Source organism: Barbus barbus, assembly GCF_936440315.1.
Source record: "Barbus barbus genome assembly, chromosome: 43".
NCBI lineage: Eukaryota > Metazoa > Chordata > Actinopteri > Cypriniformes > Cyprinidae > Barbus > Barbus barbus.
In genome coordinates this window covers 14,393,019-14,408,165 of record NC_136721.1, presented here as the reverse complement: position 1 = coordinate 14,408,165, position 15,147 = coordinate 14,393,019, and the positions used below count along the sequence as shown (strand labels likewise).

The 15,147-nt window shown below is 34.5% G+C and overlaps 1 protein-coding gene and 1 pseudogene across 2 annotated transcripts; both read right to left on the bottom strand.

Annotated features, from left to right (window-relative positions):
* Window positions 1-2,443: 2,443 nt before the first annotated feature.
* Window positions 2,444-9,144, bottom strand: LOC306862585 (chordin-like protein 2; the record flags this gene model as incomplete). The annotated part of the gene is made up of 11 exons (XM_079405472.1): window positions 2,444-3,321; window positions 4,332-4,424; window positions 5,079-5,255; window positions 5,337-5,525; window positions 5,631-5,799; window positions 6,694-6,758; window positions 6,904-6,997; window positions 7,618-7,763; window positions 7,869-7,962; window positions 8,190-8,302; window positions 9,048-9,144. 11 exons carry the CDS (start codon window positions 9,142-9,144, stop codon window positions 3,188-3,190), a joined length of 1,371 nt encoding a protein of 456 aa, XP_079261598.1. The 3' UTR covers window positions 2,444-3,187.
* A 1,112-nt stretch (window positions 9,145-10,256) lies between these two features.
* Window positions 10,257-14,717, bottom strand: LOC306862290 (X-ray radiation resistance-associated protein 1-like; annotated as a pseudogene). The gene is made up of 11 exons: window positions 14,613-14,717; window positions 13,757-13,829; window positions 13,549-13,646; window positions 13,285-13,433; window positions 13,099-13,184; window positions 12,538-12,661; window positions 12,221-12,355; window positions 12,020-12,113; window positions 11,550-11,942; window positions 11,093-11,208; window positions 10,257-10,418 (listed from the first exon to the last, which is right to left on the bottom strand). The product of its transcript is annotated as an X-ray radiation resistance-associated protein 1-like (transcript).
* Between the last annotated feature and the right edge of the window lie 430 nt (window positions 14,718-15,147).

Here is a 15,147-nt window from a genome sequence, read left to right as displayed (position 1 = left end):
CCAATGGAGCTATGTTTAAAATCAAATTTGCAAGCATCGAACCCCACCGAGCTGAAAGCATTTCAGATTCCATAAAATCAATACGGACATAAAAAATCGAAAGGTTCTCAACATTACAAAGGGTTCTTTTTGTGAAACTACGGCCTGCGTACGGATCAAACGGGATGTCCGACCATCCCCTTAAACTAACATACACAAAGAGAGAAAATGAAATAGGAGCACACAGTAAAATCCCCTTTGTCTCCCTCCAAAGCCGTTCAAAGAGAACAAATTGCCAGAAACTGTTAGATCCAACAGCCAGCGGAAATAATTCACAGCTTCATTGTGTGACTATTAAGGTCTGCAACTGAGGGGCTTCTGTTTCAAAATATTTTGTCAGGCCTTCAGTGAGAGATGAACAGCACCGTCTGGCACTTTGTGTGCGGCCAGCACAATGACTCATTGTGATAGAAGAGGAAAGTGGGCTTTTTGGATCTAGAGAGAGGGGATATTAGTCACAACTCCCTGAACTGCCCCAATCTGGGTTCGACGGCCCGTCTCGGTTCATTGTGATTAACACGACGGAAGAAGAAACAATGTCAGGAGCCCGTCATGATGACGGGCCACAACAGGTTTCTTCTCATTTATGCCCCAACGGATTGTTCGTTCCAGCTCAAAGTAAACATCTCATCATGTCTGCTTCTCATTTACAACATTATGAAAGTTTCTCATCAGTATCAATGATCCTGTGAACTAATGACCTGCTTTAGTACATGGATGTTTGATTCTTAAAGGAACACTCCAATTTTTTGGGAAATAGGCTTATTTTTCAACTCCCCTAGAATTAAACAGTTGAGTTGTACCGTTTTTGAATCCATTCAGCTGATCTCCGGGTCTGGCGGTAGCACTTTTAGCTTAGCTTAGCACAGATGCGTAATATCACTGCGCCTGCTGCACTCATGGTACGGCAGCAAAGTTCCTTGATTATTACGCCGGAATGAGAGTATAGTTCCTAGCCATATCAGCCTAGAAAATCGCAACTTTTCATTTTCCATCAGTCTTAGTACACGATATAACTACAGAAGAGTCAAGCTTTAAATAGGAAAAATATTGAAACTCTTTGGTAATTTTTTAGTGAGATGCTAACGGTCTAATCAGATTCAATCATCTATGGTAAGCTAAGCTAAAAGTGACCAGCCAGACCCGGAGATTGGCTGAATGGATTCAAAAATGGTAAAACTCATCTGTTTAACTCTAGGGGAGATGTAAAATGAGCCTATTTCCAAAAAAAGTGGAGTGTTCCTTTAAAAGCCTGCAAAAACCCAGCATTATCTACATTTATTGCAAAAAAGTTTCCTATTATAATTATTGCATTAGGCCATAATATGGAAACCCATTTCTGCCACAGAATAAAAGAATTAAAAAGGTACTTACAACTTCATACCTCACAATTCTGACTTTTTTCTCTCAGTATATAAACTCAGAATTCTAAGATATAAACACTTTATATTTTGATTGTGCAATGTTACCTTGCAATTACAAGACGTAAACTCTTGAGATTAAGTCAGAACTGTGAGATAAAATTCAAAAAATTTTTTATTTTTTATTCTGTGGTGAAAAAAAAAAAGAATTGTGAGATGTAATCTCAGAATTCAGAGAAAAATTTAGCTTTTTTGTAATCACGTGATTCTGACGACACACAAAATTCAGATGGAGGGCAGGAAGTGAAAAGCAGAATGGATGAGATAGAGGAAAGGTAATATGTTGGACCGGACCCTTATGTTATGAAGAGGAGTGATTTTTCAACTTAATTTAAATACTTGCCTACCATCAAGGAGGTGGATATAGGTTAAGCAACTAACCCTGATTGCAAACAAGGTACTTCCAAAGTGAATCCCACATTTATACGAGGGATGTGGGTTACATTTCACTCCTGAAACTTTGCTGCATGTACAGTGTATGTGGCCGTTGGTCCTGATAGCAGAATGAAAAACAAAAGAATGTATTCAAATTCTTAATTGATTATAGCCTAGAAAGCGAGCCAATAGCACTTCCATAGCTGTCACTCACTTCAATTTATCGCAAACTCACAATGTTCCATTATAATCAATGAAGCTCTCTAAACTGCAATCATAATATCTTATTTACATCGTGTCTACGTGTTAGGATTGAGTGAATTCTGACTGTCTCATGCTGAATGCATAAGACTTGGCAGCCCCATATCTATTTATATATGTCCTTATTAATATCTTAATATAGAATTAATATATTAATATATCTTATATTAACCATTTGCAAACACAAGCATTATCTGACTCGGCTCCACAGGCGCAGGTTTTCAAGCCATTTTTTTCCTGTGTTTTTCAGCCAATTTCTTGCACCCATCTATTTTTTTTTTTTTTGGCAGAAACAGGCTTCCATAGCAAAATATTGTTTAAAAACAAGAACATAAGAACAGTCTATAAAAGCAATCTTTCAATACAATTTTATATTAGTTAGTCAGGACACCAGCCCAATATATTTCTCATCATTTTAAGTGCATACGAGTTATACATAATCAGATCAAAACACACGCTACATACATTACAATGCAAAACATTTTCTGCATAGAAGATAGGCAGAAAAATATTCTATTGAATTAAAGATGTTGGCTGCTTTGACTGTACAATAAATAGTGTATTTTTAGTTTATCCATGTTACATATATGAGTAACGTATAACTAAGAACAGTGGAAAAAATGTGGCCTACATCAACTTTATAAAAGCATTCCGGCCAATAAGCTGTCTACATCATCCTTTGTTTTTCCTCTTATGTACATACAGTGGATGCTTGCTAAAATTACACACATCATTTCCTTTAATGATGATGATGATGATTGCTTTAAACTCGTACTTCCTTATAATTCCACCCAAATAGCATATATTCCCTCACTTTTCTCATCAAACATGCATTTTTCAACAATGCAAGAAAAATGACTGACCTCGAGGCCTCTGGAAAAAAAATAAAACAAGGTCTCAGAAAGAATTCTGGGATGTCAAACTCATAAAGACTAAACTGACTCATAGTAATAAACGAGATCTTTAGACTACCTGCTGCCAGCATCTGGTTTTGTACTACATGCACATTGTGTGAGTGTGGGTGTGTGTGTTCTTCTGGTAATAAAATGAGTGTCAGACTGGGATGGCACAATGTTAGAGTAGGGTGGAGACTAAGAAGTGCAAAGACTGTCCAGCTGTTCAGGGTTTAAGTACTTCACCACTTCCTTGATCCCGTCTTCACAGCTCCTAATCTTACTCAAGTCTTTCTGCTTGTCCTCTTCTTCTTTGAACTTTCTCCAAGTGTCTGTGCCAACATAAAAAAGAAAGGACAATCCAAACTGGGAAAAATTAAGTTGCTTACAGAAGTTTTGCAGCAAAGGCATGTTTCATAGCGAAGCAACAGCATAAATTGGGGTTTTGGAAATTGTATGGAAGCTTGTTTGTGCCATGGGATCATAACATAGATAAAAAAAAAAAAGATTCTCAGAAAATTGCGAGATATAAAGTCGGAACTGTGAGATATAAACTCGCAATTGTGAGAAAAAAGAATAGTTGAGTCACAATTACCAATTGTATTCTGTGACAGAAAAAAAGAAATGCGAAATATAAACTCAGAAATTCAAGGATAAATATGTTAGAAGTCTCATAATCTTCACAGAAAAAGTCAGACTGGGAGATATAAAACAGTTGTAATTATCTTTTTTGTTTTTTTTATCCTGATTCGGAAACAGACTTCTATAGCATTGCATATCTATACCTAAAAAAGTGAATTCTGCGAATACTGTAATACATATGACAAAAACCGTACAGATTGCTTTAGCGTGCCGTGTCAAACAGGCCTAAGTCTGTCTGGCAGTTCAGCATTTAAGCTGAAAGACAGCCAAAGCACACAAAATGCATTAAGAGTCACATGCTGAAATAGTTAAACAGAAAATTTGTAAAAAGGAAATCGAAAACCTTTCTTTAATTTTCATGTTAGACATGTTCAATTTCCTTTGGTCTCCTTCACCTTCTCATATTTCCTGGCAGCTGTAAATACTCTAAGCTCAAATATTTAGTTTCATCCCTAGACTTTGTTTTTAGGGCTGTTTAAATCATACTGTATGTTGACTTATAAGGAGAGGAATACGTTTAACTTTTACTCGCCAAAAAAAAAAAAAAGTTTTCAAATCAAACTCAGTTTAACTATCAAAATACACAGTTGAATGTTTAAATATGTGGTACTGCGTATTGTATGACCTTCTGTGTTTCATAAAGCAATAATTCTAGACTAATGCAAAACTAATTTCGTGAAATGAAAAGAGTTAAACATACCTTCATCTAATGTAGTCAGCAAAATGTAATTTTCCGGATGGTCTATGAGGTCTTTCTTCTGAACGTCACCTGTCTCCATCAGATGCAAAACACCTGCAAAGATTAAAAGACAGTTTTGAGGTAAAAAACAAAAAACAAACAAAAAAACAAGGTAAAACTTTACAATAAGGTCGCATTTATTAATGTTACTTAATGAATTAACTAGCATTAACAATGACAATTACGTTTGTTAAAGTATTTTTTCATCTTTATTCTTACTAGTTAATAAAAATACAACTGTTCATTGTTAGTTTGTTCGCTCAGGTGTGTGCAATAATATTAACAGATGCAACCTTTGATTTTAAACAACGATTAAGAAATGATGAAATTAACATTAACTAAGATTCATAAATGCTTCAGAAGTATTTTCATTGTTGTATGTTGATTCATAAACAAATGTTAACAAAAAAATAACCGTATAAAAAAAAAAAAAACATTCCAGTGCTATAATACACAACCTTATCTTGCAGCTGAGAACCGGCAAAGATTTATGAAATTGATTTATAAAATCTAGGTCAGTGACTAAGAATTTGGATGTAATGTGTTAAAGTGAAAGAATCTTTTCTTCTATTTTCAGCCTAAACGATAGGTTGTTCCGGGACTGATAGAAATGATGTGTTTAATACTGTAAGTCTGAAATAGTCTGGAATGACTGCACAAAAGTAACATAACCTGTTGATGCTCAATATTATAACTTGTTTGAATCACCTCCAACCGTTTTCCAGACTTGCACCTCTACTTCCGTGGCTCCTTGTCTCTCAATGGCAATCATCCGTACTTTATCTTCTGACTCAGCAGCTGATGGGGGTTCAACTTTATACACCAGGAGACTGTTATTGTCTTGAGCAAGGTAACACTCCGTCCTGTTGCTCGCTGCTTTGAGCTCTGGAAACCAAGTTGAAAGAAACACGCTGATAAACCATGAAGTTTAAATCATTGCAAATATAATATCACTCATATGCCTACCTGGACAAATCTTACAGCATTTGCCCTCTATCTTTATGGGATGTTGGCATGGATACTGGTTGGGACACGTGATGCGCCTGCATTCTTGAAAGCCGTCTCTGCAGGTGCACAGGATGCACTCCAAGACCTTCCCCAGCACCGGGTGCCACACGTCGCCATGAGAATACGTCTTGCCACTGTACACACAAGCTTAGACAAAGTCAGAAACCCTTCATTACTTTGACAGGATGTGACTTCATTGGATTTTGACGAGCAGTTCTTGATATTTGGAATCAGTGGTGCATTACAGTTTACCTCTCTGATGTTTGCGCTGTAGAAGAATTTTAACAGTAGTTTCGGAAGCTCCTTTGAGGTGAAGGGTCTGTAGGTTGAGGCCTCGGAGAGACCCCCGCAGTGTCGACGGCGTGGCCCTAACTGAGCGACCCCTGACCTGATCCGCAGCACACTGATCCACAGAATGCCTCTTGTATTTCAGGACACATAAAAACAAATGTTGTAACTCTGGACTAATACATAGAGTAGCATGAATAAAACAATGAAACAACCCTGTAAAACCTGACATACTAAATCATTTAAAATATATATATATAACCAGGCTTTAATGGCTCATATAGTATGACATAGCAGAATATGAAGGCTCATACTCAAGGAGGAAAACACCTCAATTTTATTCAGAGGCCAAAATAAGCAATAAATATGCAATTTGTTGCAGCTGATGATATTTACATGGCCAAAAAGTTAGATGAAATTCTGATAAAGTAGCAGACTATGTAATTGCTTATAAATATCAGTTTTCACTATGTTTTCCAATAATATGACTTATTAAGATGATTTATTATTATACCTGCCTAGTTTTATGAGCAAAGCTCTGTAGTGTTTATTGTGGGGGGCAAAACATATAATACAATGCAATACAAAAATTATTGAGAGATTGTACAAATAAATGTTTCTCAAAAGCCTGATGTATTATATTTGATACTCACAATTTAAAAAAAAATATTTCTGGCTAATAAGTAAAGTTGCTACAGTCCAGTAAGTGTTACCAACAATATAAACGTTATTCTTACATTTACGTTAAACAAAAAAATCAGTAGAAAATTCACAGAAAAAGATGGTTCCACCTCAAAGACTTTTTAGAATTACAAAAAAGTGTGTGTGTGTGTGTGTGTGTGTATATAGATAGCTAGATATAGATAGATAGATTTATTTATATATATATATAAACTATCAATCAGATCACAAAAGGCATGTAGTAGACTGTATAAAACAAGTCAAGTTTTGATAATTTGAACAATTTAGAGATATTTGATACAGTGTTAAAGAGTACAGTGAGTCCCCTGAAATATAAAATACATACAACTCCTCTGTTCAGTTGTTGTCCTCCATCCTCAAATGATGCAGAATTGATATCAATTGCACTTTCTGTTTATTCAAAAGAGACAATGTTATTTAATCACCACAATCAGGGGTGAAATTAAAACATGAATACAGCTTGTAACATCAAATTTCAAAATTAATAGCATTTACATCTAAAATACTCTAAATTGCACATAAAGTATATTCTTACCTTTGCATACTAAGCAGCAAGTATCCGAGACTGAAATTGGTGAGGAGCATGTAATGGGCTGACAGGTTTTCAATGCACAGAATATGTTTCCATTCTTAAATAGAAAAGAATGAGATTAAAAATATTAAGAATCAGAAATGGACAAAATTATTAAAATCAGCACCTCAACATCAGTGTCTGACAACATGGGGGAAAGCAAGGATAAATGACTTTTTTAAAAATTCATATAAAATCAGGCCAGTAAATGTCTCAATAACATATGAAACTGTGGAAGGAGACGTAACTTTTTTTAACATTATGCATGTTTTTATAGATCCTAAAACCAAACATTGTTATTTGATTTTTTTTGTGTCTATGTGTCTGTTAATGAAACTATATATTCACTATTTTCAGGAAATAGTTGGAGATATGGTGAGTGCATTATGGTTTATTGAGAATTATATTTACATTTAATTTAAAAACATAGCCCTTTATCCAAAACAACTTATACTGTGTTGAATATATACATGGAACCCATGAGTTTGGCATTGCTAGCGCTTCCCTCTACTGTTTGATCTACAGAAATACTATATTTACACCTGCTCTCCAATGCTGTCTTTCAAAACACTTTATTATAAAGGATTTTTAAACAGTTTGAGGTTAGATCCCTATGTTCATTGATGTACTATAGTGACAGCAACAATAATGATTACAAAAAAATAAATAAATACTTACAGAGCAAGTGCACATGACACACTGGTTTGACTGACGGGATGGGAAAAGCTCATGGTTGGCAAATGTTTCCCCTGTTTGATAAGTGCTTCCATTATACCTACAGGTTTTAATGGGTGCCCGAAGACCAGCAGGAGTTCTGTGCTCATCTGTGATTATTAGAATTGCCATCAGACATTTCAAATAAGAACGTTTTAGAATCATTCATATCAATTTACATATACAATGGGACCTGGAATAGTGTGATGTTTTACCTGCACAACGAGGGCAACATTGCTGTGAGTTAGTCACTGGATTTTCACATCGCAGAACAGGGCATTTGATGCTGTTGCATTTCACATGACCAGTCTATATGTACACCCACATGAATGTAGACAGAAACATTGACATATTACACATAGTATGTGTATCTGACATGTGCATGCGCCTACATGCATGCATGACTGTATAGGAAAATTGCAACGTTAAATCCTATGTGAATTTATGAATGATCACCTGTGAAAACCCCCACAAAAATGAAATGCATATGAAAACTTAAAAAGTAATTTTTTTAGACTTGGAAGTTGGATACGTACCTCTGTGCAAGTACAGCGCATGCAGAACATGAATCCAAAGGGCTCCAAATAGGGGTGCCAACTATCTCCTGGCCGGTATGTCTTCTCTTTAAAAGTGCAGAAAACACCTGCCACTGTATGCAACACAAACATATAATCACTTGATTTTCACAAATAGCATTAATTATAAATGTTTTTTTTTTCTATACATAAAACAAGGTTGATACTTTATAGTTTATTTAGCCATTTTTCTCAAAGTCATTACACTAAAAGATGGCACCATAACATTAAACTGTTGTTTACTTCAAATACAGGGTCTCTTACTAACAAAGCTGACAAAATATAAGATCCTCATAGGATGATGATGCCATTATTACAATTTATGTATGCTATACATTATATTGTGCATCATTTTTAGGGAGTTATTATTATAACAATTCACTTGTTATATTTTTTATTTATTTTGTTTTTATAAAATGTTATGTTCACTGAATCCTGTAAATATAGTGAGAGACTAATTACAACATTATTAGCAATCATGGCTGGGGAGACCAAAAGGCATCCTTATGGAGAAAAGGACGAATAAATAAATAAATAAAATAATTCTACTGGGTTTTGTTGTTGTCTTATTGAAATGAACTATAACAATAATATCCTTGTTTACACATATTAATGAAGGACATAACAGACACCTTTTCACGCAATGACAATCATTTTATTGACTATGAAACACTGAAAGTGCCATTATATATGAACTTGTATTATATAACTTCATAACACAGCCTTTTCAATACAGTCGTATTGCTGGCAGAATAATGCAACGAAGTGTGATGCCCATTTGACGTTACCAATAAAATATTCTTTGATGGAGTCACTTACTTTTTCCTGGTCGTATTGCCTCTGTTTCACCCTGAACGAAGCATCGCATTATGACCAATATGAAAAGATGTTTCAAGTAGGTCATTCTTTTCTTCATATTCCAGGAAACTGTGGACATGCAGGATTGGTCTTCTCAAACTTCTCCGCACTTTATAACTACGACGGTCTGTGGGAGTTTCTGCAGCGCTTCTAGGTTTTTATCTAAAGCGCCTCCTACAGGAAAACCAACTTGCTCGTTGTGTTGTATAAACATTATTTTAGAAACATTAAAAAAAATATATATATATAGAGAGAGAGAGAGAGAGAGAAATAATAATGAGCTATGGAAAATGTGAACTGCTTCAAGCTCATCAAATCTGATATTATTCTGATATATTTTTTATTTAGAAAAATGTTTTAAATAAAAAGTAATAAAAAAGGTGTGTAATATTGACAGTAGTTAAAAAACTGCTGCACGGTATCAGTATATGGATTTAAGCACATTAAATTTGATATTTTGCTGATATATGTCTATTTAATATTTAATAAGAGCTATTTTATGCACTAAAAAACTTTTATGTAATAAAATTGATGTAAAGAATTATGTAATTATTTTCTGGAGCAGTTTACACATTGTTGTAGTTAGTCCTGTTCTAAATATATTAACATGTTTATTGATGTTGGAGTTCAAATCAGTTTTTTGAAATTGTTAAATTAATATATATACTATATATAGTTGTTGTTGTTTCACATTTCAAAACTTAAACGTTTTTCCCAAGCTGACCAAAAAACATCACATATTTGTGTCAAAAACACTGAAAAGTTGACCCTACAGCCTAACTGTTGTCATATATATATATATATATATAAAGATAAAATTATTTTTTAAATAATTTGGATGGATGGATGGATGAATGAATGAATGAATGAATGAATGAATAGTGAGTGACCAAATTTTGATGTGAAAAGGCAATCCCTCAGGTAATTTACCATTAATTTCAAAGAAGAATGTGAGGTAAAACACATGCCCTTCTAGATATATAAACTCTCAGCACATGATGAGAATAAATGTATTGCAAACTCAATATATCTGACAGCAATGACATATACTGTTAATTGTAATCAACACAAAGATCACACAATTTGTCACCATCTCTCCAATATCTTAATAGTGTTTTATTGCAAACTTAAACCAACTCATTCATGAAAAATCTGAAAGTAAAGCACCTGTTAGTTTAGATTACATATAATCTCAATCTCAATCTGTGCTGCCTGTTCCACTCTTTTCAAATAAGCCGTCCTGCGCTTCCTTTTCATGTCCTTCAGTAGCATCAGTGCTTCCTCGTATTCTCTCTTAGAAATACCATTCCCTCCTTCAAGTACATTATCTGGCTAGAGAACATATAAAAGTGCATTTAATATCATTCTATGGCCAATGATGTGTTTAATATCAGAAATATCTATTCATGTTAATTGAATAGTAGTTTGGCGGTTTTCTTAGATGGCATATCCACAATCAGTCTATTGATGTTAATGCATGCAGCGCAGTCCTACACACTAGCAATCTGTTAAGTGTTTAAATAATAGAGGAACAGCTGCAGAGCCAAATAGAGCATTTCAAAGTAAACAGTGCTGAACAATCATTATAACATCTCTGCAGTGTGTTTGTTAGTTGACCTGTAAAACATGCTAGTTTGTGCTAGCTGATGAAATTTATTTGCTGCTCAGTTGGAAAATATTTCCTGCTGGAATAGCATCACTAGTCTTGACTCACTTAATTACACTGGATTCCATCAGGGTTTTGTCATTTTAATAAATAAGTGACTACATATATTTCAAAGCCTGCCATAAAATGACAAAAGAAGTATCTGTTACCTAATGGAACTTTGCTTATTGTTTTCGCCTGCTTTATTTGGGCAAGAAGTTCCTCAACTTTTTCTCCCTTCGACTTCTTTGGTCCCAAAGGAGGCACATTTTGAATCTGTGAAACAAATGTTTCTGTCAGGTTATTAATAATAGATATTGGGTCTTCATGCTGAATGCACTGTATATAACTGATGAATGACCTTTTTCTCTCTTTCGGTGTACGGCTTCTGAGGAAGGTCCAGATTTGCTTCAGAATCTCTATACACAAGCAGGTTCTTGAGCATGTGCTCCAAAATACTAATGGCTTGCTGAATTCCTGCGTCGAGAGAAATCAATAACAACACGAACAAACAAACGGCACTGATTCAAACAAAGCAAGAGGTCAACAACAAGTTTCAGGAAAATTCCTATCAGAAAACTCAGGCATTTCTGCCTCAGATGTGTCATCAAGTAAGATTTCATAACCAATCAGTTTTTCTGGACATGCTTTGCTGCATTTTTCCAGTTCGGTTTCCTTTGAATCATCTGGATCTTCTTGGTATTCAGATTCATTTAAGCCATTAATCTGGAAAATTAAATAAAACAAAAAAGTCTTCTAACATATCATACAAATCTTCATATGTAGACTCCTAGTTTCTATAGGTGCAATAAAATTACCTGTCACAAAGAACGGATCTGCATTTTGATTCGTCTCACAGAATATGTCTGCACTTGTCAAGTCAAAATGCTCCTGGCCTATGGCAATGTCTTCCTCGTCGTCAATGGTTGTTTGAGACGAGAAGCCAAATACATGAGTTAACCCATACTCTAAGGGTTGAGGATTATCTTGTCCAGTACATTTCTTGGAGAAGAGCGTTTCTGTAGCATGTTGATTTGCCTTGATTGTTTCTGAAAGGATTTACTTTAAAAATATAAAGAGCTAACTCCAAACATTTGTGACACTTTCTTTTAGGGAGTACAATATGTCGCTTAATGAGATTAGTTGTTTTTTGCATGTTATCTTAATGCCCAGCTTGTCTTGAAGAAAACAGGTCAGCATTGGTGGATCGCCTGTATTGAAAAACAAAAAAAGATTTAGATGATTTAATGCACTAACAATGAGCTTGCCTGAGGATGTGTGAGCTTACCACTTCTCTGAGTTGTCAAGGGGTTTGAGTGAATAACAAGCTCATTGAGCTTTGGAAACAATGCCACGGGCAACAATGACTCTTCCTCAGCTATCTAGAGGAAAGAAGTGGCAAATAGCTCTGCTTTCAATGACTTCATTCAGCTGTCTATGTTTGGAGCAAATCAAATGCTTTTTAACCGCCAGCACGCAATAAACAGACCTCATTGTTGGCCAAATTCAGATGACGAAGTTCTAGAAAAGGTATACGGAGACCCAGAGCACATCCATCGTTCTTTCTCGGATAGTATTGTGAGGAACCAGAATGCATTTCGAGACTTGTCCTTACTTTGTCCTCCTATTTGAGATGCAAGTTAGATTGTAAAATTCTGATAAAGATCTCTGATAAATTGATTAAAAAAATATGGACATATGTAAACAGGAAAATAACAAATAAGAGACCAGATCCTACTTTCAATGTTTTTTCTGGTTTTTGCTGGCTCATTGTGATTTCAGAGTCTATCTGGCAGAGAAAGTCACTGTGCCCACATTCTGTCCGATGCTCTGTGGCATAACGCCTGTCTGGGCATCTGGTAATGTTGCCATCTGTTCTAAGCATGGGACTCCTGAGATGTCATTTCCTTGTAAGTTGAGATGACGAAGTCTAAATGCACAAAAAGTTAAATAAGAAAAATAGAATGAAAGAATCACTTATGCAGTCTCTTAAAATGTGAGCTTACATTGCCTGTTTGCATTTTCCTCATTTATTAGTTTATAATTTAAGACTTCAAATTTCTATAAACAAAACCGGGCCATTTAATCACTGCACATTCATATTTACAACACTTGGGCTACAGCACTGTTTTGTATAAAATTCTAAAAGAACATTTTGTGGCTGTGCCTCAAGAGGGCAGTCTATACCAAGAAGAATGAAAAAACTGAAACTTGATAGACTATAACTGATTGTAATGACTGTGAGATGACTAGTGAGATAATGTTATATCTTGTTAAATGTGACTTTTATGTTATATGACTGAAATTCATTTTTAAACATTCCACAAATGCCAGAGAGAACTATTCCTCTACAAAAAGCTTGCTTACCTCTTTAAATTAGCAAGGCTCATAAACACTCCTGGATCAGCATCAGTACCTCCAGCATTTGAAATAGCGAGACACTTTGTTCTGTGCTATTGAAAAAAAAAAACATATATGATACAGACACTGAAAACTACAGTGAATGGATTCTACGTTTAGTCTTGTGAAGGAACTACAGTAGTAAGCACTTACTTTTCTCCAGGGCAGGTATAAAGTCCAGCCATATTGAGTGGGAGCATCTGCAGCTGGTTTCCAGTCAGATGGAGCACCTTCAGATATGGTAGCAGGCCTAGATTTAATATACTTTCTCCTGTTAAGTTATTGAAGGATAAATCCAACACCTGAAACAAATAAATAATGTCAAGCTTCTTTGATCATCAAAATATTCCATGTGACATCTGCTTAAAGCCTTCAAGGTTGAAATACGATCACAGCCCTGCATTCAAGCAAACTCACCTCCAGTTTCTGGAAGTCTTCAGCATGAATTTCCAAATCATGGAGACTGTTCAGTGACAGCTCCAATTCCCTCAGTGCAGAAAACCTGGCGAAGGGTTCTAGAAACAAAATATATAAGAATATATTTTGTATGCAAACAATTTCACACTAGAAATGTCAAATATATACAAAATGTAAATAATATAAAATGTACAAAATATTGTATTACCTAAAGTTAAATGGTTATCAGAAGCATTTATGTATGCAATGTTATCAAACTGTTCCAAACCCTCAAGTTTGACCTGTTTAAAAAAAGAAAAATCCTTCTGTGATGTAATAGCAAATGTGTTTTTTAATTATTATACTTGATTTATTAATTCATTTTAATTTATGTACAGAAATAGATTATAATAAGTAATTATGTTGTAGAAATCTATAAGTTTGGTGGTTTAAAATACGTCAAATATGGCTAACTTGAGAAATACTTATCCACACGATGCAATGTACGTTGAAGTGTTTGTGTAAGTTCAATACAGAATATTAAAAGAGAAATTGACCATCAATGTCACATTTTAAACAAACATTAATTAATATAAAATTTTAATGAGCATTCTTACAAAAAGTTGAGCATCTAAAGTGTTGCTAGCACTCTCTGGTCGTCAATTTTCATGTTTCCCAGAGTGCACTTCAAAATGTGACCCTGAAATGATTTTCCTTTTTGATGTCCTCTCTTCCAAAGTATTTCTGTTTGCTACAAGTTTCCAGCCCCTTAAAAATAAATAATATTACAGTGGACTATTTAATAATAACAGCTTTATTTATTTTAAATGTTATGAGTAGGCATGTTTTCCACAATAGTCAGTAAGACTGTTTAAAGAAATGAACACAGCAAGGACACATTCAGTTAATCAAGTGATGTTAAATCTTTTATTTCAAATTAATATAATACTGCTAGAATACTGAAAAAAGTAGTATAATGATGAAACAAAAACAATAAGCAGCACAGCTATTTTCAACATTGATACTAATAAATGTTTCTTGAGAACCAAATCAGGATATTAGAAGAATTTCTATGATCATGTGACTTTGTCATCACCTTCGTTTCTTGGATGTGAAAATGATCTTATTGGGAAACAGTTTGAAGGATAGCTTTGTCCATTGTCCAATTTGTAAATCCCCAGTCCTGCCATTTCTTTCAGGCATCTTAAAATGTTTTATTTTATTTTTAAGCTGACACTGACATCACAAAAACACTCAACATATTATTCTTAAAATTGAATAAATTACATTTAGATTTTTTTGTCCTTGTCAACAATTCTCCCCGTAAGAAGCAATACTCACAGCAAGGATTTTTCTTGCAGCAGAAACAAATGAGTCTTACAGCAGGTTCGTCACCACCTCTCAAGCCAAAACATACCGAGCATCCCTTATTTATAATAACCTATATCAACACAGGAAATTTCAGAAACCAAGTTAAACTAAGTTAAACATTTACTAAGTTAAAGAGCAGGATGATAAGCAAGAATCAATGGTCATATGTTAATTATTTTTCTAAATAGACTTCCTGCAGGGTGAAAAACATTGTTTATCTGTTTCATGTAGTCCGTAAGTAAAAGTATG